This window comes from Adelges cooleyi, unplaced genomic scaffold (assembly GCF_023614345.1).
Source record: "Adelges cooleyi isolate 19-005CV unplaced genomic scaffold, UGA_ACOO_1.1 ACOO_flye_CR_arks_rails_tigmint_CR_PRNA_9, whole genome shotgun sequence".
Taxonomy (NCBI): Eukaryota; Metazoa; Arthropoda; class Insecta; order Hemiptera; family Adelgidae; genus Adelges; species Adelges cooleyi.
In genome coordinates this window covers 6,433,786-6,455,153 of record NW_026096579.1, presented here as the reverse complement: position 1 = coordinate 6,455,153, position 21,368 = coordinate 6,433,786, and the positions used below count along the sequence as shown (strand labels likewise).

Sequence of the window (21,368 nt, the reverse complement as noted above, 5' to 3'; positions counted from 1 at the left end):
GGTATATTATAATTTGTTCCAACGTCAAATTTGATATTTCAAAATATGATTATACAGGAGTAATAAGTACGATATTCACATATAAAATTTAATATGATTTTAGCAAACAGTGTGTTCAAAGTTAAAGGTGACAGCTGATTTTTTGATGATATTATACTAATATGTTGAACAAATAATTTTATGTGAAACAATTTTAATTTGTATCATACTATAATAATTCAAAGTTTAATGTGATTTTTTTAAAACATTTTTTTAACTGTATAATTACAGCAAACAGTGACTTTATTTTTATTAAATATTAGTTAAATACTAGTTAAAAAAATATACATTTATGACATAAAAACGAAATTCAATTTTTGTTACACTTCAGTATAAATTGTCTATGAAAGGTTTTATACCAAACTCGGTTTCTAAACCATCAATTCATAGAGACCTAAAAAACAACCAAAATTTGATACAATTTAAAGACTTCACCACACCTTATGGCATCAATAAACAAACTGTATTAACAGTTTGTCAAGCTATTTGGCAAGTAATTCAACGACCGTTGTCAATACTACTTGGGCGAATTTTCGTGACACAAAAAAACTTCCTTCTCGTGTAGTCTTAAACACTAGATTTATATAAAATTATAAAATGCAATGAAAAAAAAAAAGACACGGCAAAGAACGCATTTTTGATATGTATTATAATACCTTTTAACAAATTAAAATGACACAAATATAAATGAATTTGATTGAAGTTATATTATTATTTCTATGTAAAAAGAGAAACACTTTTAATTACTAAATATATACTATTGAACACAAATTAACGATAATAATATCTCCACAGGACTGAATATTAAAAGTGTGTTAGCGTCTTACGCTTGGATCAAAGGTTACCTGGTTCTTGTTTACTTCATAATGAAAACCGAGTTGGATCAAGTGATTGTCGATGTAGTCGATGTAACTATTCAACTTGATGATAATGAAAGAGTAGATGCCTTTTGGGTAAATATCACTATTATATCCATTCTTTATTTCCGTTATATTGAATAATTTGTAGTACGGATAACATGTAAAGTGCAAAAACTCTGTCAAGGAAACGGCAACTTTATTTAACAATTGGTTAATAACTAAACCTCCTGGGATTATGCCAGAATATTCTACGGGAAGATGTCCCGTGAGAAAATCTTGGAGTGGCAATAGAATCTGGTAAAGCTTATTATTATTCAATGTATTAATAAGGCCTACAGTATCGATGTATTTTAATGTGTGCAACAACTTCAATATAATAGCCTTTCCTTTTTCTATACTTGCTATAAGTTTGGCCCTACAATCGCCAGCATGTTCTTTGTTGTTTCGTTGCATTTTATCGCATTCATCAATTGCTTCAAGCGTCAATAAGAGAAACCAATTTAAATTTGGCCCATAAGCGCATCCCATCATCATACAGACCATTTGTAGTCTATCCTCCACTAAGACACTATAGTTTTTCTTCCAAAGTCTCCTTAAAGGCCTCCAATCATTTTCATAGAAGTAATCTTCGAACCACATGTCTTTCCAATGTAGTTCTTTTTTAATATGACCAATCAGGTTGGATCGAGCTTTTAATGGGTTTGCGCATACCTCTGTTTCATTGTGAAAATACGTCAAAACAATGGCAGTTAAATACTTAATGAATGCATTTTTTTCCATTCTAAATCTTTTAGGCGAACGATTTCACTTGATTGAATAGTACGACAAACGTAATCTATATGAAAATAAAACATGTTAAAGTGGGTACAGACTTAAAAAAAACGCTTATCATTGTACAACTAAAAGTCTCTCAGTAAAAAGCTAAAACGGATCGTCTACTAACTCTACATATGTTTTGATTTGTAACATACAGTACACAGTCGTAATTCGCATAAACAAATCATCGCAAATGAATGTCATTGTTTGCTCAGTGTCTGTGTTGATTCATTATACAGTGTGATTAATTTGTTCAACAAAATATTCTTAATTTAAAAGGTTAATTAAATATATACGTTACCTTATAGTTTTAAAAATTGATACAGCTCTGGAATAAAAATTAAAAAATATAATTGTTGTCCTATAGTGTAAAACAATACAAACTTAAATATCTCCGACTAGAAAAACTACAAAATTGTAATTATTTATTAAAGAAAACTATAGTGTCTTATGTTTTTTTTAATAACACTGTTTTTATCAGAGCTCGTTAAATCCCATATTAATATAAATAATGTTTCAACGAATGTACAATGCTAAAATACCTGACACAACATAATACAAGTTGGGTATTTATTTTAATATAAAGTATTACCTATTATAATACACCAAGCACAATTATAATACCGTAAAAAGTGTTTCAACAAAACTAATTTTTGTATTTGGCACATGAATTTTGAACCAAGATTTAAAATTTAAAAAAAAATGACTCAGGTTTTTAGGATATTTTTATTTTACTTTAATATGTTGGTTGAAATTCGGTGGAAAATATTTAAGATATCGACTGCCCCAACGAAAAGGGTCGTATCTCGTTTTTTGCAACTTTTCAGGATGAACCAAACAAACATTCAAATTTAAATTCTTATTCTGTTTTTTAACATATCTGTTTGAAAACTGAATAAGAATTTAAATTTGAATGTTTGTTTGGTTCATCCTGAAAAGTTGCAAAAAACGAGATACGACCCTTTTCGTTGGGGCAGTCGATATAGGTTTTTTGTTTGAAATTCTGTAGTTAATAAGAATATAATTTGTTTAATTCTCTCAAATTTAAAAAAAAAATCGGTATAACGTATTTATATAAACTTTGACCTAAGACGCATAGCTTATAAAATATTCATAGTGTTGTAAGAATATTTTAAAAATTGTATATCAGCTGTATCATCCGTTAACTGTGTCACTTCTAAGCAATTTAAAAAATATATATTTTAATTCAATAAATAAAAAAAACAATGTTTTTTCGATTCTGTCGGCTGGTGAAAAGAGAAAACACAACACTATAGTGCACTATACTAACTGAGTGGTCCGGCCAGGCCACATAGATATGTTTTCTAAGAGAAAGCATATAGGACCCACCACTTAAATTGTTTTACTACTTACTTCTTCTACAGCTGCACGTCTATAATTTAATTCGGCTCCTGTACTCACATCGGCTCGAAACTCACTGGTGCTAGCCACGATATCATCGCCGTTATATATCTGCGAGGTATGAACAGACCACACCCCCTTATCGCGATTAGTCCATCTGCATACGCGGTGGACGAATGACGTTTCTCTCTTTGTATATTGCGGTATACCACCACTCCCCCCCGCTGTAAGGTGCAGTATAAGAATTTCTACGGACTTGTCTAGTAGCCCCGTTTTTATTTGTCCCATAAGAATAATTATTGTCGTCTTCCTGACCCGTTTAGTTAGCCATCTCGGCTGCGCGCTGTACTTTCCTATGGATCACATAAATAATGGCTATTTTTGTATTATAATCCATAGGAATTATCAGCGCTCTGTTTTTTCCACCTTTATCGCAATAAATACACGTCATGCCAAAAACAATACGAATAAAAATAATACAAATAAAATACCATAAACATTTTTGTATTCCAAACACGTGTCCATTAATAGCGCATTATATATACACATAAAAGACGAATGGCACGTGCGAAGGTCAGACGGTCTTGCTGGTGCCCGCGTGTGTTACTTGTGTGACGTACATAATCAAATAATTTTAGTAAAAAAAAAAATTAAAAAGAAAGACGTAAAAGACCGAAAGACGACGGCGTGAAACCGCTCAACAGTGTAGATTTGTCATATATTGCATGGACGTTGGGCATAACACGTTTAAGGGTAAGGGTTCACGAAAGGCGCTATGCCTTTAAAAGTGTAAAAGTTATTGAACGTGGAATAATTAATCTACAAAACTCCCATCGAACAGGTAGTCACTAAACGTCGTATTATACAATTTGTCGACTATATCGGATAATATGATACTTAATTATACAATACCGCTTGTGTACAACATTTTGGCGGCCCTAAAACGTGAGGTCATTACTCATTTGTGTTTAGCGTTATTGTACAATTTATCCAAAGGGCTTTGATTTCGATAAAACGTTTTTTCATTAGTATACACGAGGGATTTAATAATTATTATATCTTCTATATATATATGTATAAATGAATTTCTGTCTGTGTCTTTGTCTGTCCTTAATGCATTAGTACACCATTCATCCGATCGCCATGAAACTTTGGGTAGTTGTTAAGTACACTCCCGCGAACCTAACTGACATAGTACTTTTTGAAAATTCCACCCCTAACGGTGGCCTCAAACACGAACTTTGTACTTTAAATACGAAATGTAAATAAATTAAATGTTTGTAACCATAGTAATCCAAAATAAACACTTGGTTTGTAAACATGTTACCACGGTACTTGAGAAAATTGTATTTGATGGTTAAAGGAACCGGCCAATTCTATGTACCACGATTCTGGGCATGCCTTTAACTGTTGGAACGGGATCTGGGACCAGGCCTGGGACCCTTGAGTAAGAGGAGGACATAATAACCGAAAAAAGTGTCACAAAAACGATTAGAGATGAGAGATGGAAATGGGGGTTGGAAAGGGGAAATGGGAATTATTTTACTCAGCCCTGGCAGACTAAATCTGGGGCAACGCCGGGTCCGAACAGCTTGTTATATATAAAATAAATGATTCCTATGTGTATTAGAATGAGTATTAGTAAATAAGTGAATAATTGGAAATAAATGGATAATTAAAAAATAAACCAGTTATTATCTCTTCTACATGGAAAAACATTGGATCATGGATATGTTGTCTCTTGTTACTTATCTTTAACCATTAATCATGTACCATCATCATCAGCTTAACTGGCCTTTAAAGCCCAACGCTGCCGCATCATGAGTTGATGGTTTCTAGAAGAATTTATCGTTGATCACTTATCTTTAATAACGTGGAAGTGAAAGTGTAACGCGACAATGGTGACATGAAAATTCTTTTATCCAGCCCAAAAAAAAATATCCATGTTAAAATGCATAACAACGCGTTTAACAATGTGCGAAGTCATATTGCTAAAAAAATTTAACGAACCAAAAAAAAAAATAGATTGAACGTTTTTGTTAATTCGGACGAATCGAAAAAATTGGCTATTATCAACGATTGGCTAAGGAATGCACTATTGTTCACGAGAATTCCTATAGAGAAAATTAAAAAATGCTTACCCCAAGAACCGTCGTACAACAACATTCCAAATTTAATTCAATTATTTCTAAACGCTAGATTACACAACATAAACTACAATGAAAAACAGACACGCACGTTATATAACGCAAATTTTATTTTTATTATATTTATTGAATCGTTGAAATCATTTAATCCAAATAAAATGTATTTTATTTCATAGTACCTTATAACACATTAAAATGACATAATATTATATTATTGAATTTTATTAAAATTATCAGCTGATTATAATTTCTATGAAGAAAAAAAAAACACTTAATTACTTAATAGTACAACCTATAATATTGTGTACCAATTAAGGACCATACAATTTCTGCAGGAACGAATTAACAGTTTGTTAGTCACTTTCGCTAGGATCAAAGGTAAACCGGTCTGTGTTCACGTCATAAAGAAACCCGAGTTGGATCAAGTGTTTGTCAATGTGGTCGATGTAACTATTTAACTTGTTGATATAGAAAGAGTAAATGGTGTTTGGGTCGCCATTATATCTACTCTTTGTTTCCGTTATACTGAATAATCGGTATTCTGGCAAACATGTTAAGTGCAAAAACTCTGTCAAGGAAACAGCAACTTTATTTAACAATTCATTAATAATTAAACCTCCTGGTATTATGCTAGAATATTCTATGGGAAGATATCCAGTGCCAAAATCTTTGAGTGACAACATAATTTTGTAAAATTGATAATTATCCGAATTATTATCACTTACAGGATCGATGTATTTCAATGTGTGCAACAACTTTAGTATAACAGTTTTTCCTTTTTCGATACTTTCTTCAAGCTGTACCCTACAATTGCTAGCGAGATCTTTGTTGCTTCGTTGCATTTTGTAACATTCATCAATAGATTCAACCGTCAATAGCAGAAACCGATTTAAATTTGGGCCATAGGCGCATCCCATCATCGTTAAGACCATTTGTAGTCTATCTTCCGTTAAGATACTAGTGTTTTTCTTCCATAGCCTCTTTAAAGGCCTATATTTATTTTCATAGAGGTACCTTTCGAACCCCATTCCTTGCCAGTGTTCTTCTTTTTTAAGATGACAAAGCAGTTTAGATCGAGCTTTTGATGGGTATGCGCATACCTTTGTTTCAATGTACAAGCATGTCGAAACAACCGCAATTAAAAACTTGACGAGTGCATTTTTTTCCATTCTAAATCTTTTAGATGAACGATTTTACTTGATTGAATAGTACGATAAATGTAATCTATATGGGAATAAAACAAGTTACAGTCAGTATAGCCTAAAAAAAATCGCACTTCATTGTAAAACTAAAAGCCTTTCAGTCGTGTCGAAGCTAAAACTGATTGTATACACAGTCATAATTCGCATAAACCAACTGTCGCTAATGGCAGCTATTGTTTGCTCAGTGCCTGTATTAATTAATTATAAAGCGTGATAAAAATATCCGACGATAATGACGCAATCCATGTGTGAAAGGTGTTGGAAGTGAAAAATAATAGAATTGAATAAAAGAACATACATATTCTCAGTATATTACTGGACAGATTGCGGTTGAATGTATTTAAAAACAACAATTTATTTGGTGAATAAGGTGTAGCTCAGTTAAGTTACATGACTCGAGGTAGTCGAGTTGATATAATACAGTGTACACTGTGTACATTTCATACGAGTTTAGGTGATAACACATAGACGCACAACTTAGTATACTCAGAAGACGTAGAAGAAAGTATGCACTCTATGAACGAAGTCGGACTTCTGAAAAATAGTCTATGCACTCGGTATATTATGTTATACGAATCGAGATGGTCGAGTTGATGTACATTTTCTGTTATGTAGTAGATTACGAGTTTGAGTGTTAAGACGCACACACGTCACTAAGTACAATATTTTACACAGCTCTGAACTCATCATTTTTTAGTTTACCCAACCACAACTCATACAACGACTGTTGTCAATTCTGCTTAGGCTAAATTAAAATTCGGTAAACTGTTGCGACACAAAAAGACATCACGACTATAGTAATAATTTTAAAGGATAGATTATAATATGTAAAATGCAATGTAAAATAGGACATATGATTTTCGTTATATTTATTAAATCATGGAAATCGTTCAATCCAAACAATATTAATTATTATGTATAACACATTATAACACATTAAAATGACACATATGAATGAATTTTATTAAAATTATTATCTAATTATAAGATTTATGAAGAGAAAACAGCACTTTTAACTACTAAATAGTACAACATAATATTGTACACCAAATAACGATAACATCTCTGCAGGACTTAATGTACAGTTTTTTAACCTCTTTCGCTAGGATAATCTGGTAATCTGGTCCGTGTTCGCGTCATAATAAAACCCGAGTTGGATCAAGTGATTGTCGATGTAGTCGATGTAACTATTCAACTTGATGATATAGAAAGAGTAGATACCTTTTGGGTAAATTTCACTATTATATCCATTCTTTATTTCCGTCATATTGAATAATTTGTAGTCTGGATAACATGCAAAGTGCAAAAACTCTGTCAAGGAAACGGCAACTTTATTTAACAGATCGTTAGTAATTAAACCTCCTGGAACTATGCCAGAATATTCTATAGGAAGATATCCCATGAGAAAATCTTCGAGTGACGACAGAATTTGGTAAAATTCATTATTATCCATGTTGATGTGGCAATCAGATTTGATGTACCTAAAAGCGTACAACAACTTTTTTATAACAACTTTATTTTTTTCAATACTTTCTATAAGTTCGACCTTACAATCGCCAGCGTGATCTTGGTTGTTTCGTTGCATTTCATCGCATTCATCAACTGCTTCAAGCGTCAATAAGAGAAACCAATTTAAATTTGGGCCATAAGCGCATCCCATCATATTAGTGGCCATTTTTATTCTATCCTCCACTTTGGCATTATTGTTTGGCTTCCATAGTCTCCTTAAAGGTTTCCAATCCTTTTCATAGATGAACTCTTCGAACCACATATCTTCCCAATGACGTTCATTTTTAATATGACGAATCAGGTTTGATCGAACTTTTGATGGGTATGCGCATACCTTTGTATCGTTGTATAAGCATGTCAAAACAATCGCAGCTAAAAACTTGATGAGTGCATTTTGTTCCATTTTAAATAATTAAGACGAACGATTTCACTTGATCGAATAGTCACATAAACGTAATCTACATGAAAATAAAAAAAAATTACACTAGACGCAGATTAAAAATAAAATTGTCTACATATAATAAATTTGTGGCCCGCAATACACAGTCATAAATGCACAAACAAACTGTCACAAATGACAGTTATTATACAGTGTGATAAAAAGTTGCAGCAAAATATTCTAAATGGTTAATTAACTATATACGTTACCTTTTATATTTTAAAAAAATTATACATCCCTGGAATAAAAATAAATTTTTTTTTTTAAAATAACAATAAAATTGCAATTAAAAAAAAAAAAAAATTAGTGTTTTGATGTAACGAGTTACCCTTTATTAGTAATATTTAAAAATTTCTCTAGACCTCTCAAAGTCTCATGTTAATATCGAAAATGCCTGAAGTAATGAACAGAATTATATCACAGAATAAATGAAATCAGAATGAAAACATAGATAATTTAACATGGGAAAGATAGGACGCATTATCTAAGACCTGAGTGGGTCATTCTTTTATTATTATATCTAAATCTAATATATATATATATATAAATAATAAATATATAGTTATTACTTCAAGAAAATGAGTAAAGACTACTCACCTTTTATATGGTTCAGTTGTGAAATCTAGTATGTCTTTTTCAAATTGTTTTGCAGTGCTGCATAGTGTGACGTACAGTGGCTTTATAAACATTATAATATTATAGTATTTTTAGTATTTTAACACTAGATCAGATATTATCGATAGACTCAATGACAAAATAAACACGTCGAGTAAGGCAGTTTTGATTTATTAAAATTGTGTTAAATGGCAGCCATTGCTTGTTCGGTGTACAGATGTTAATGTTCGGTGTAATGTTAACTCATTTTACAGCGTGATAAAAAATGTCATCAAAATATTCTTAAATTAACATGTTAATTAAATATATACATTACCTATAAGTCTTAAATACTGATAGAGTTCTTGAATAATAATTAAACAATTTGGCAATTGTCTAATAGTGTAAAACAACTCAAATGTCTCCAAGAAGAAAATCTACAAAAATGCAATTGTTTATTAAAGGAACGAGTGTTTTATCTCTAATGAATCACCCTGTATTAATACAAATTTAAGATTTCACCAAAGCTTACAAAATCCCATATTTATGTTTGAACAAATGTACATATAAAACTTTACAGTGTATACAGTGCTAGATCACCTGGCACTATATAAAAACAACCTGGGTATGACTAATTGTAATATAAAACATTATTTATTGTGACCCGCTGTGCAATGGAATATTTCAGCGATGTTTTTACAACATTATTTTGGAACATGTAATGTTACAATTTTATGTGATATTCGCGTAATTGCGATGTGTATGGAACTGCTTATGTCCCGAGAAAGTAACACCAATTGTAATACAAATACAATGTTACATCCTGACATTAAATTCACGTTACCCGATAATGTTCCAAGCATGTTACAAAATAACATTGCATTCAAGTTATCAGAAAACGTTCCAAACATATTAAACAATAATATTTCATCCACGTTACCAGATAACATTTTTTAAATATTCCAAATTATTACTTATTATGTTATTTTTTCTTATTATTCTCATGCGCTCATTGGACTACAAAGGTTAATAGTAAACTAAATTGATATTTATTAATTTTAAAAAAACTGGAAAAAAACATCTTACCGATTTGTTCTACCCCAACACTACTACCACTTTTTTAATGTCTAACTCACCAATCGTATGTTAAAATTAGAAAATAAATGTATTATAGAGTCTTTTGTAAATCGCTTATATGAATTTAAAAGTAGTCTAAAGTTAAATGTTTAAAAAATGTTAAGATCAATTAATTATTGTATAGATTATTTGTTTATTGTATATTTGAATATTTAATTGTAATTGAACTTAAATCCGTATAAAGTAAAATAATTCTAAGGACTGTTAAACGTCCACGAACATATTTAACCCACATTACCTGTACTATTTTACTTTGTATTCTAAAAATGTTAGTAAATAACTATTATGATAAACTTTTACATTTTAATATTATTAGAAAAAAATTAATGTATGTTCTTCTCTAGTAAACTATCAGTTTTCATGTTTATACATATGAACGATTAATCTAGCTCCGAAAGTTAAAATGTATTTATCTCTTTTTGTAAATAAGTGGATTTATTATGTTTATAACCATGTACTCTTGAAATATAAATATTAGTTAAATTTTGATTGTATTCTAATAAGTATAAATCATTATAATATGCTATAAAAATAGATAGGTTAATAATTATTGTGTTATTGTATAATTGTAATAATTATTACCTATTCATATTATAATATAATTAATTAATTTACTATACTTGAGTCTTGCCTATTTATATGTAAATTAGTAGGTAACAATGTACATACTTACTTACAAATCTATTTTATTGCATAAATAATTCTAATTTTTTTCAAACTAATTTTTAAAAATTAAAATATAATTACCTGTTTAATAGCTGCATGAGGCTGGAGTGCACTACAGTTAGATGACATTATTGTAAGTGTGTAGTGAACACAGAATAAAGGTAAAAATAACAATATAAGATATAAAATAACAATATAATATTGTACTTTTGTACAGTTGCACATAACCGAATGGCGAACAGGCAAACCAGCAAAGTTATAAATATATGATTCTTGACTGATGGTTACCGCCCCATATACCATGTACCGAGTTCTCGGTGATGTTGTATTGATGTTACTTGGTAACATTTTTTTGCGATCAAAATGAAACATAGCAGAAACGTTTTGTAACTTACTTTGCACAGTGGGGATAGAAGAATAAAAATGGTTGAAACCATTTTGAAAACAATGATTTTAACGAAATGGCTTAAAAAGAAAAATGTTGACACGATGTTCAAGTTCAAAAAATATTACTCGCATTTTATTAAGACATTTTGTAGATACTAAAAATAATTTGTTAGTATTTAGTGGATGTAAAAAAAAAGTATGGTATTATTTGTTTGAGGTTAAAAATAATGACATTTTTTTTTAGGAATTGTTAATGAAACATTTTTGTTATTAATCATTCGATTACTTGCCAAAGCGCCATGAACCGTATTTATTTAATTATTAATGAAGCTTTGTTAACTAGCTGTATGTTTCTATACCATAAAAAAATTGAGTTATGTTGAGACTTCACAGAATTTGAGTAATTTCTATGCATTCAAATAAAATAAAAAATAGTGGGGACGGAGAGGTCACGGGTCTACAGATTTTATTATAACTGAAAGTGATGAATCACTTTTAAATAAAGGCTTCGATGCGAATCTGTGGATAGTATGTTCAAACCAGTTATAGCGGTTTAGAAGATATCGTGGGACCAGCAAAAATGTACTTAAACTTTAATATTTACTCTTTTGCAGGGTGGATACGATAAGGGTTGAGCGTCTGTCTATAAAGAATGTATATAACTTACATACAGTCAAAATTAACAAAACCCAATATTTTTTCTAAGGATTCTCTTAAAACAATGACAAGTTATAGAACGCAGTGGCATATTTATAGGAGTAGAGGATATGAGGGACAGATCCCTCCTCCCTTTTGGCCTTTTTAGAATAGTTAGAAAACAGACACATACTTAAAAGTAATATTATATTGAGAAAAACAGACTCTTAACTACAAAAAAAAAAAAAATATTTTTCCCCCTCCATATTTACGCCACTGAAACAACGACTGTTGTCAATATTGAATAGGCTGAACAGACTATAAAAAAATTATTCCCAAATTAAAAAGTCATCAAAGTTATCACAAAACATTACTACTAAATTATTTAATTGTATTGGTAAAAACCATAGACACAAAAATATTTTTAAAATATATATATTTTTTAAATCATTTTTTTTTAACATATTGATTACTAGAATATGGAATAAAAAAACAAATTGCGACAAAAACAGAAAATAATGCATCATTAATATTTATGACATATACTATAATAAATCTTGGAAAACATTAAATTCAATAATTATTTAGTAACAATTTCTATAAAACAAAAAAAAACATAAATTGTAATTACTTAAAAATTCATCATGGGCTGTTGTACACCAGTTATACAATAGCCACGTACCTGTGAGATTGAAGTAACCATTTTTTAGCCACTTCGGTTAGGATCAAAGTTAATCCAGCCTGGACTTACGTCGCAATAAAAACCAAGTTGGATCAAGTGATCGTTGATTAGGCCGACGTAATCATTTAATTTTGCGACATAGAAAGAGTAGATGACATTTGGGTCACCATTATATTCACTTTTTGTTTGCTGTATATTGAATATTTTGTCGTTTTGGAAAAACATATTTTGTTTTGGGAAACAATTCAATACCACATATTCTCTCAAGGATTCAGCCACATCATTTAACAATTGGTTAACGATTAAACCTCCTGGTAATATGCCAGAAAATTCTGCAGGGACTTGTCCCGACACAAAATCATATAGTGGTGACAGAATATTGTAAAACCGATTATTGTCCATATTTTTGTAGCCTTCAGGATCGATGAACATCAACGTGCTTATCAATTTTAATATAACATACCTTCCTCTTTCAATAATTTCTTCAAGTTTGACTGTACAATCACCAGCGTGTTTGTGGTTTTTTTCTTGCAATTTAGCGCATTCATCAATCGCATCAAGTGTCAATAAGAGAAACCGATTCAAATTTGGCCCATAAGCGCATCCCATCATCGAAGAGACCAATGACAACCGATCTAGCACCAAGAATTTAGTATTTTTTGACCCTATTTTGAAAATAGGCATCCATTTTCCGTTATGTTTGTAATCACTGAACCACATCTCTTGCCAATGTCGCTCATGTTGAATATGAGAAAGCATGCTGCTTTGAAGTTTTGATGGGTTTGCGCGTACTTCCGTTCTAATGTGTATGTATAACAAAACAAACAAAATTAAAAACTTTCCGAACATCATTTTTTCCAGATTTCAAACTGGAACAACTTAACTTGATCGTACAAAACGGTAGGATTAGAAATGTATTTGTGCTACGCAGTACACAACCGTTATCTGTACAAGCCAAATGACGCACTTATTACATTTCTAGAGGCAATAGTCATTTCTTATAACACCACTATTAATACTTGAAATGTCAGTCAAGTTTAGTACGCAAAAACCTGAATAAACACCTTAAAGTACATTTTTGACATATGATATTTAATATAATTTTCTAAAATTTAATTTTTTCCACTATGTAATTTTATTTCTTTAATCAAATAAAATTTGCCCACGTATTATATCGTCTACGTTGACCCAAACTCAATTTCTAAATGATCTATCGTGAAACTATACTCTATTGTGTATATTTCGACTAATAAGGTTTGTTATCTCACTAAATATAAGATTTCAGTAAGGATAACAATGCTAAAAAGAAGTACCGAACCCTAAAAATACATAACAGTGTCTTGCGGTTAGGTTAGGGTTTTGTAACGAAGTATATGTTTCTATTATTGTGGCTCGTTTATAAATCAACATACTAAGGTTAGTATAATGCAGTGGAACCAACATTAGAGACCATTTGGTTCAGATGTATAAATACCATTTGAAGGAAATGACACAACTGTTAGTCATTACCTAGGTAACATAAAAATAGATTCTTTTACAATTCTGTAAGTTATAAGGCTCTGCCTCGTACATAGCAAACAAAGTAAAATATAACAAACTAAAAAAAAGGTATACAGTATAATGTAGATGCAAAGTTTTTTAAAAAATTGTATTCAAGAAAACGATTCTAGATTTTTATTTGATTAAAGTACAATAATTACAAAGTGAAAAAAAATAAGTTTAAGAAAATTATATTAAATATCGGATGCCAATAGTATAATTATGGCTGTTTATTCAGGTATTCGTATACTAAACGAACATTTTAAGTATTAATAGTAGTGTTATAGACAATTATTATTGACTCTAGTAATGCAGTAAGTGCGTCATTTAGTTTATACAGAATACGGTTGTGTACAACGCGGTACAAATAAATTTCATTCCTGTTCAAGTAAAGTTGTTTAAGTTTGAAATCTGAAAAAAATGACATTCGGAAAGTTTTTAATTTCGTTTGTTTTGCTACACTTATACATTAGAAGTATGTGCAAACCCATCAAAACTTCAAAGCAGCATGTTTTCTCATACTCAACATGAACGACATTGGCAAGAGATGTGGTTCAGTGAGTACAAACATAAAGAAAAATAGATGCCTGTTTTCAAAATAGGGTCAAAAAATACTAAATTCTTGGTGCTAGATCGGTTGTCATTGGTCTCTTCGATGATGGGATGCGCTTATGGGCCAAATTTGAATCGGTTTCTCTTATTGACACTTGATGCGATTGACGAATGCGCTAAATTGCAAAAAAAAACCACAAACACGCTGGTGATTGTACAGTCAAACTTGAAGAAATTATTGAAAGAGGAAGGTATGTTATATTAAAATTGATAAGCACATTGATATTCATCGATCCTGAAGGCTACTAAAATATGGACAATAATCGGTTTTACAATATTCTGATACCACTATATGATTTTGTGTCGGGACAAGTCCCTGCAGAACTTTCTGGCATATTACCAGGAGGTTTAATCGTTAACCAATTGTTAAATGAAGTGGCTGAATCCTTGAGAGAATATGTGGTATTGAATTGTTTCCCAAAACAAAATATGTTTTTCCAAAACGACAAAATATTCAATATAAAGCAAACAAAAAGTGAATATAATGGTGACCCAAATGTCATCTACACTTTCTATGTCTCAAAATTACATTATTACATCGACTTAATCAACGGTCACTTGATCCAACTTGGATTTCATTAAGACGTATTGCCAGGCCGGATTATCTTTGATCCTAACCGAAGTGGCTAACAAACGGCTACTTCAATCTTATTGTAATAACACTGGTGTACAATAGCCCATGATTAACTTTTAATAATTACAAATTTTGTTTATTTTCCTTTTACAGATATAATAACCAGTACATTTTAATAAAATAATATACATGTTTTAATAATTAAAAAACAATTATTGAATTTAATGTTCTTCAAGGTTTATAAAAATATGTCATAAATATTAATATTGCATTTTTTACCGTGTTTAATTCGTAATTTGATTATATATTACATATTCTAGTAAATAAAATGTTTAAAACGGTTTTTATTACTACAATCAAATAGTTATAGGAATAATGTTCTGCGGTAACTTTGATGTCTTATTAAATTTACGAAAATGTTTGTGTAATCGGTTGAGCCGAAACAGTGTTGACAACAATATGTATTAAATATGTATTACTTGTGAATGGTTTGTTTTAAGAGAAACCTTAGAAAGAATATTGGGTTTTGTTAATTCCGACTGTATGTAAGTTATATACATTGTAAAAAATATTTTTAAAATTTTATTTTAAAGCATAGAAATTACACAAATTTTGTTGAGACTCAACATAAGTCAAATTTAAAAAAATTTTAATTCTTGATACAAAATTGATGTACAAAAATATATAAATCAATTTTTTCTAAAATCCATAAGTATGAAATATATAGGTAATATTTTACATCACAATAAATACCCAAATTGAGGTTCATAACGTGCAAGATATAAATATTATAAATTCTACTGTTCATTAAAATTCCACAGAACAAAAAAAAAAACGTCGAGAAAACCATGCTTTGTATGGCTTGCTTTCAAGTCGACGAATTTATTTTGAATCAACAATAATAAAAATATACAATAAGTATTTTAAATCTTAATACACTTGTAAAATATCTATATTTAGTTTATAACTGTTCCCAATAATATCGATTTGGATAGAACCTATTGTAATTGATCCCCTAATAGCATAGAAACAAATAGCTATACTCTAATCAAAATAAGAAGCGACTTCAGCGGCTACTTGAAAACCGGATTTTCACGTTGCTTTCAGATAGCCGCCGAGGTAATTTCTTATTTTGAACCGAGTATAGTTAAGAGGACGCTACATCCCTACAATTTTGAAGTAAAACGCGGTCAACGCCAAACTATGTAGCTGGGTTGGTGAAGGTTGTACAGTTGAAATTCGGGTATCATTAAAACAAGAAGAATTTAATCTATAATCTGTCGTCGGTTTTTTTCAATAACTAAATTTAAAATCTAAAAAATTAGCTGTTTAAAAAACCAAAAACCTAAACTTAAATTGTGAACGCAATTTTGAAGAAAAAAAAACAACGAGGGATTATAGTTTAAGTTCTCCTCTTTTTTATGAAACCCAAATTTTAGCCGTATGATCATTACGTAAAATGCTTTACAGTTTGGTGTTAAACGTGTTTAACTGTGATAGTCCAAAAAATAATTAAACCATCAAAAAAGAGTCCTAACTACTGAACTAATATTACACATCACAATTTAACCTTTAAATTAAGATGTTGTCAAAAATTGCCTATACTTAAAACTTTGAAAAAGTTTAAGAAAATGATAATAAGTATCATATGACAATAGTATAGAAATTTAGTTTTGGATAACGTTAAGGTTTATAATTGATTAAACAAAAATTACACAGTGAAAAAAAAAGTTTTAAAAAAAATATTAAATATAATATGGGAATAATTTACTGATACCTAGCTGTTTATTTAGTTGTAATTTTTCTACACAAAAACTTTAACTACAAGTTGTAAATATAATATATTTTACATATTATATTTAATATTATTTTAAACATTTTTTTTAAACAATAGATTTTTTAAAATCAAATGGAATGACGAAATAAACGCAGTAATTAACTAATTTTTAATAAAAATTTGAATAAATTATTTTTATTACATTAAATACAATAATTACTTTTTATAGCAATTGATAATATTATATTAATATGACATCATGAATGAATGATTTTTAATTAAATCTCAAGCCGTTAAGAATTTCTAAAACAACAATTGCAATAACTAAATAAAAAAAATACAACCTAGATTATTATACACCAATATACATTACCTATGATAGATTGTATTAAACTGTTTGTTAGCCGCTTCTGTTAAGATCAAAGGTAATACGGTCCGTGGTCTTGCTGTAATGAAAACCAAGTTGGATCAAGTGACCGCAGATGTAGCTGATGTAGGTGTTTAATTTGGAGATATAGAAAGTGTAGATGTCATTTGGGTCGCCATTATATTCATTTTTCGTTTCCTGTATATTGAACATTTTGAGTTTTGGCAAACATGTAAAGAACACCAATTCCCTTAAGGCATCAGCAACTCCATTTAACAACTGGTAAACGGTTAAGCCGCCTGGTATTATGCCAGAAAACTCTACGGGGACTTGTCCCATCACAAAATCATACAGCGGCACCAGAACATTGTAGAACCGATTATTGTTCATAGTTTTGTGGCTTTCAGGATCGATGAATATCAACGTGTGCATCAATTTCAATATGACATATTTACCTCGTGCAATGCTCTGTTCAAGTTTGTCCTTACAATCACCAGCGTGTTTGTGGTTTTTTTTTTGCAACTTAGCGCATTCGTCAATCGCCTCAAGTGTCAACATGAGAAACCGATTCAAATTTGGCCCATAAGCGCATCCCATCATCGGAGAGACCAATGGCAATCTATCTGATACCAAGAATTTTGAATTGGAAACCCCTATTTTGTCTTTAGGCTTCCATTCTCCTTCATGTTTGTATTCACTGAACCACGTACCTTGCCAATGGCGTTCTTGTTTAATATGATTAAACGTGTTGGTTAGAATTTTCGGCAGGTTTGCGCATACAATCGTTTCATTGTGTTGGAATGCCAAAATCAACAGAATTAAAAACTTTATGAATGCAATATCTTCCATCTTCTAGACTCGAACAACTGCACACTCGAATGAAAAGTACGACAAACGGTGTCTGTATGGAAAAACAGAATGTCTACGTATTTATGATGTAATTAACATAGCTGTATTTCTCATAAACAAACTGACGCACTTATTGTTTACCTTAAGTATAATATAACAATTGTATACATATATATATATATATATATATATATTACTTACTATCATAAGTTAAACATCAAGTTTTATAAAAAAAAAAAAAAAACTTGAATAAACAGTAATTAGTGTGTTAATTACATATGAATTTTTTTTTAACTGTGTAGTTTTAGCAAATAGTGAATTTAAGAATATTATAATATAACATGTGTACTACAAAATATATATTTCGTTGATTTAAGATATGTACTTATTGTACATTACAGTAAAGTGATGACCAATATGATACAGTAAAATGAAAAATGGTTATACTGAAGTGGTGCAACTGGATGTTCTAGTGCCCTAGTATGTACCTAAATATTATGATGCCCTCAGTCCTTGTCCCTTGGAATTTATACCAATTATTTTAAACAATAATAATTTTTTTTATAACTATACCAACGGCGGTTGCACATTTTTTCTATACATTTTGAAATCATATTTGTATATTTTATTATTTAGTCGTGCATACCACAAAACAACGCTAAAATATTCTTAAAATTATTTTCCAAGTTAGGCCAACATTTGGGTACGGTTCGGCTATTAAACATTCTTTGCACAAATTAAAAAATATTTATTCTTAGTAAATCAAATATTAATAACTCAAACTGTTCAATGATTAATTGGCAAATCTAACTTAATTTAAACCTAAATGTTGACCAATAGGGTTCGCGATAAGATTGAAGAGCCACTCTCAGATAATATATTCTCTCTAGTTGTTACTATTTTTATTATTGGCCGGATTTAATTCCCACGAACCAACGCAAGAGCGCTGTCCGTTTTGACTTGGTGGTTCTATAATGCTCATTCCAATAACTGTTAGGTGTGACTATTAGGTAAATATAATGTTATGTTATATTGAATTTGTTTTCCAATTTGTATAGGATTTTAGTGAGAATGGTGTAATCTGTAAAGTTAAACAACAAGCTGAAGTAATTTGTTTTATTAATATTATGATTGTAAATAATTTCATCTTTTACCTATTTACTATAAGAAAAAACATTTTTAACGATTAATAGTACATATGTATATAAATCGAATATAGTAAAAAAGTAGATACCAATAGATATAAAGTAGATAAAAAAGTAAAAACCAATCAGTAACATCTACTATAGTTTAAACTAAACAAGTATAAATCAATACAGTATAAATTCAGGAAAGAATGGTAAAGACAGTTCTTAAATCTGAAAGTGGTTACATCACAATTGCTCAAAACACAATCGCCTCGATGCGGATGTGAATCTTAGGACAGTAAAAAAAATATTAAATGAAAAATACTAGTTAAGGAAAATAATGAAGTATTTAACTAGACCATTGAAACCTTGCACAGTACCTAGACTACACAAAACTAAAAAAGGTGGTCAATATTTTAAAAGTGATAAAACCCAAGAGTTGAAAAGTTCAGTTATGGAATTAACAATTTATTCTGTACAAGGTTTTTTTAATTTCAGACATTTTTATAATATTGAACTACTGTAACAACTAAATTTATTAGTATTATGATGTGGTACATAGTTTCAAGCACTAGATTGTGTAGAATAAAACCGGATGGCGAATGAAACACAGTAAATAAAGCAATTTAAATATTTATTACAATTACTCAACATTACCATGCCATAACAGAATGAATTTTGTTAAAAGACTTCTAGTGATTTCTACTCATAGAAAAAAAAAAAAAATTGTAATTACTAAAAAATACAACACACGCTATTGTTAACAAAATATATTATACATTATTTATTTTTCCGCAGGATTATATTAACCGCTGGTTAGCCACTATTGCCAGGATCAAAGACAACCTGTCCCGGATTCAAGTCGGAATGAAAACCAAGTTGGATCAAGTGACTGTCAATGTAGTCGATGTAACTATTCAATTTGACGATATAAAGAGAGTAGATGCCATTTCGGTGTGTTTCGCTATTATGTTCACTCATTATTTTAGTTAAATTGAATAATTGATATTTTGGGTAACACGTATTGAGCAAATGGTGTTTTAAAGAATCAGCAAATCCATTTAACAATTCGTTAACGATTAAACCTCCTGGTATTATGCCAGAAAATTCTATGGCAACTTGGTCCATTACAAAACCATTCAGTGGCAACAGAGTATTGTAAAATCGATTATTATCCATACTCATGGTGTTTTCAAAGTCGATTAACGACAATGTGCGCATCAATTTTAATATAACAGACTTACCCTTATCGATACTTTCTTCAAGTTTGATCCTACAATCGATGGCGTATACGTCGATGTCTTTTTGCATTTTATTGCATTCGTCGAATGTGATTAACGCCAATGAAAGAAACCAATTCAAATTTCTGCCGTAAGCGCAGCCCATCATCGGAGAGACCAGTTGCAACCTTTCCGCCACCAAGAATCTACTATTTATAACCCATATTTTTTTAATAGGTTTCCAATATTCTTCGTGTTTGTAATGAGTGAACCACATCCCTCGCCAATGCTGTTCTTGTTTAATATGATTGATCATGTTGACTTGCGCTGGTGTCGGAAAGTCTGCGAATACCAACGATTCATTGTGTAAGCATGTCAAAAAAAATGGAATTAAAAATTCTATGAACCCATTTTTTTCCATCTTTTGGACTTCAACTATTTCTCTTGGGAGATCAGTACGTCAAACGTATTCCATATAAAAAAACAGAATGTCTACACATTTTCGATTTGCGCCATATATAGAAAACTGTATTATTATAACAGATGCAATTATTGTTTGTCTAGAGTAGATAACAATAAATTGTCTACATCGTGTTAAGTCATTTTGAATATTTCATAAAAGTTTTGTTGGTAGAAAATGTTAAAAATATACTATTGGTTTTAGGTTTCCAAAAAAAATACATGTTTAATTGTCTAGGAAATATCAACTGCGTTAATAACATTTGATATCTTGTCAAAACATCATCGTGTCTCAGATAATCTTCTTCTACATCTTCGCTATATTTTCCCGTCTTCTAACACCTTGTTAAGGAAACCTGACAACCACC

The 21,368-nt window shown here is 30.2% G+C and overlaps 1 protein-coding gene and 2 long non-coding RNA genes across 4 annotated transcripts; all 3 read right to left on the bottom strand.

Moving 5' to 3' along the window:
• Window positions 1-330: 330 nt before the first annotated feature.
• LOC126846476 (uncharacterized) lies at window positions 331-3,148 on the bottom strand. The gene is made up of 3 exons (XR_007686887.1): window positions 3,090-3,148; window positions 2,017-2,043; window positions 331-1,734 (listed from the first exon to the last, which is right to left on the bottom strand). It is a non-coding gene; the product is annotated as an uncharacterized LOC126846476 (long non-coding RNA).
• A 4,227-nt stretch (window positions 3,149-7,375) lies between these two features.
• On the bottom strand, window positions 7,376-9,100 carry LOC126846475 (uncharacterized). 2 transcript variants are annotated; one of them, XR_007686886.1, is made up of 3 exons: window positions 8,972-9,100; window positions 8,584-8,612; window positions 7,376-8,393 (listed from the first exon to the last, which is right to left on the bottom strand). It is a non-coding gene; the product is annotated as an uncharacterized LOC126846475 (long non-coding RNA). The 2 variants fall into 2 exon arrangements; XR_007686885.1 differs by lacking the exon at window positions 8,972-9,100 and adding an exon at window positions 8,703-8,892.
• An 8,030-nt stretch (window positions 9,101-17,130) lies between these two features.
• On the bottom strand, window positions 17,131-18,328 carry LOC126846770 (uncharacterized). Its single transcript, XM_050586559.1, has 2 exons — window positions 17,352-18,328; window positions 17,131-17,281 (listed from the first exon to the last, which is right to left on the bottom strand). The coding sequence occupies exon 1, from the start codon at window positions 18,192-18,194 to the stop codon at window positions 17,379-17,381; it is 816 nt and encodes a 271-aa protein (XP_050442516.1). The 5' UTR covers window positions 18,195-18,328; the 3' UTR covers window positions 17,131-17,281; window positions 17,352-17,378.
• Window positions 18,329-21,368: the final 3,040 nt, after the last annotated feature.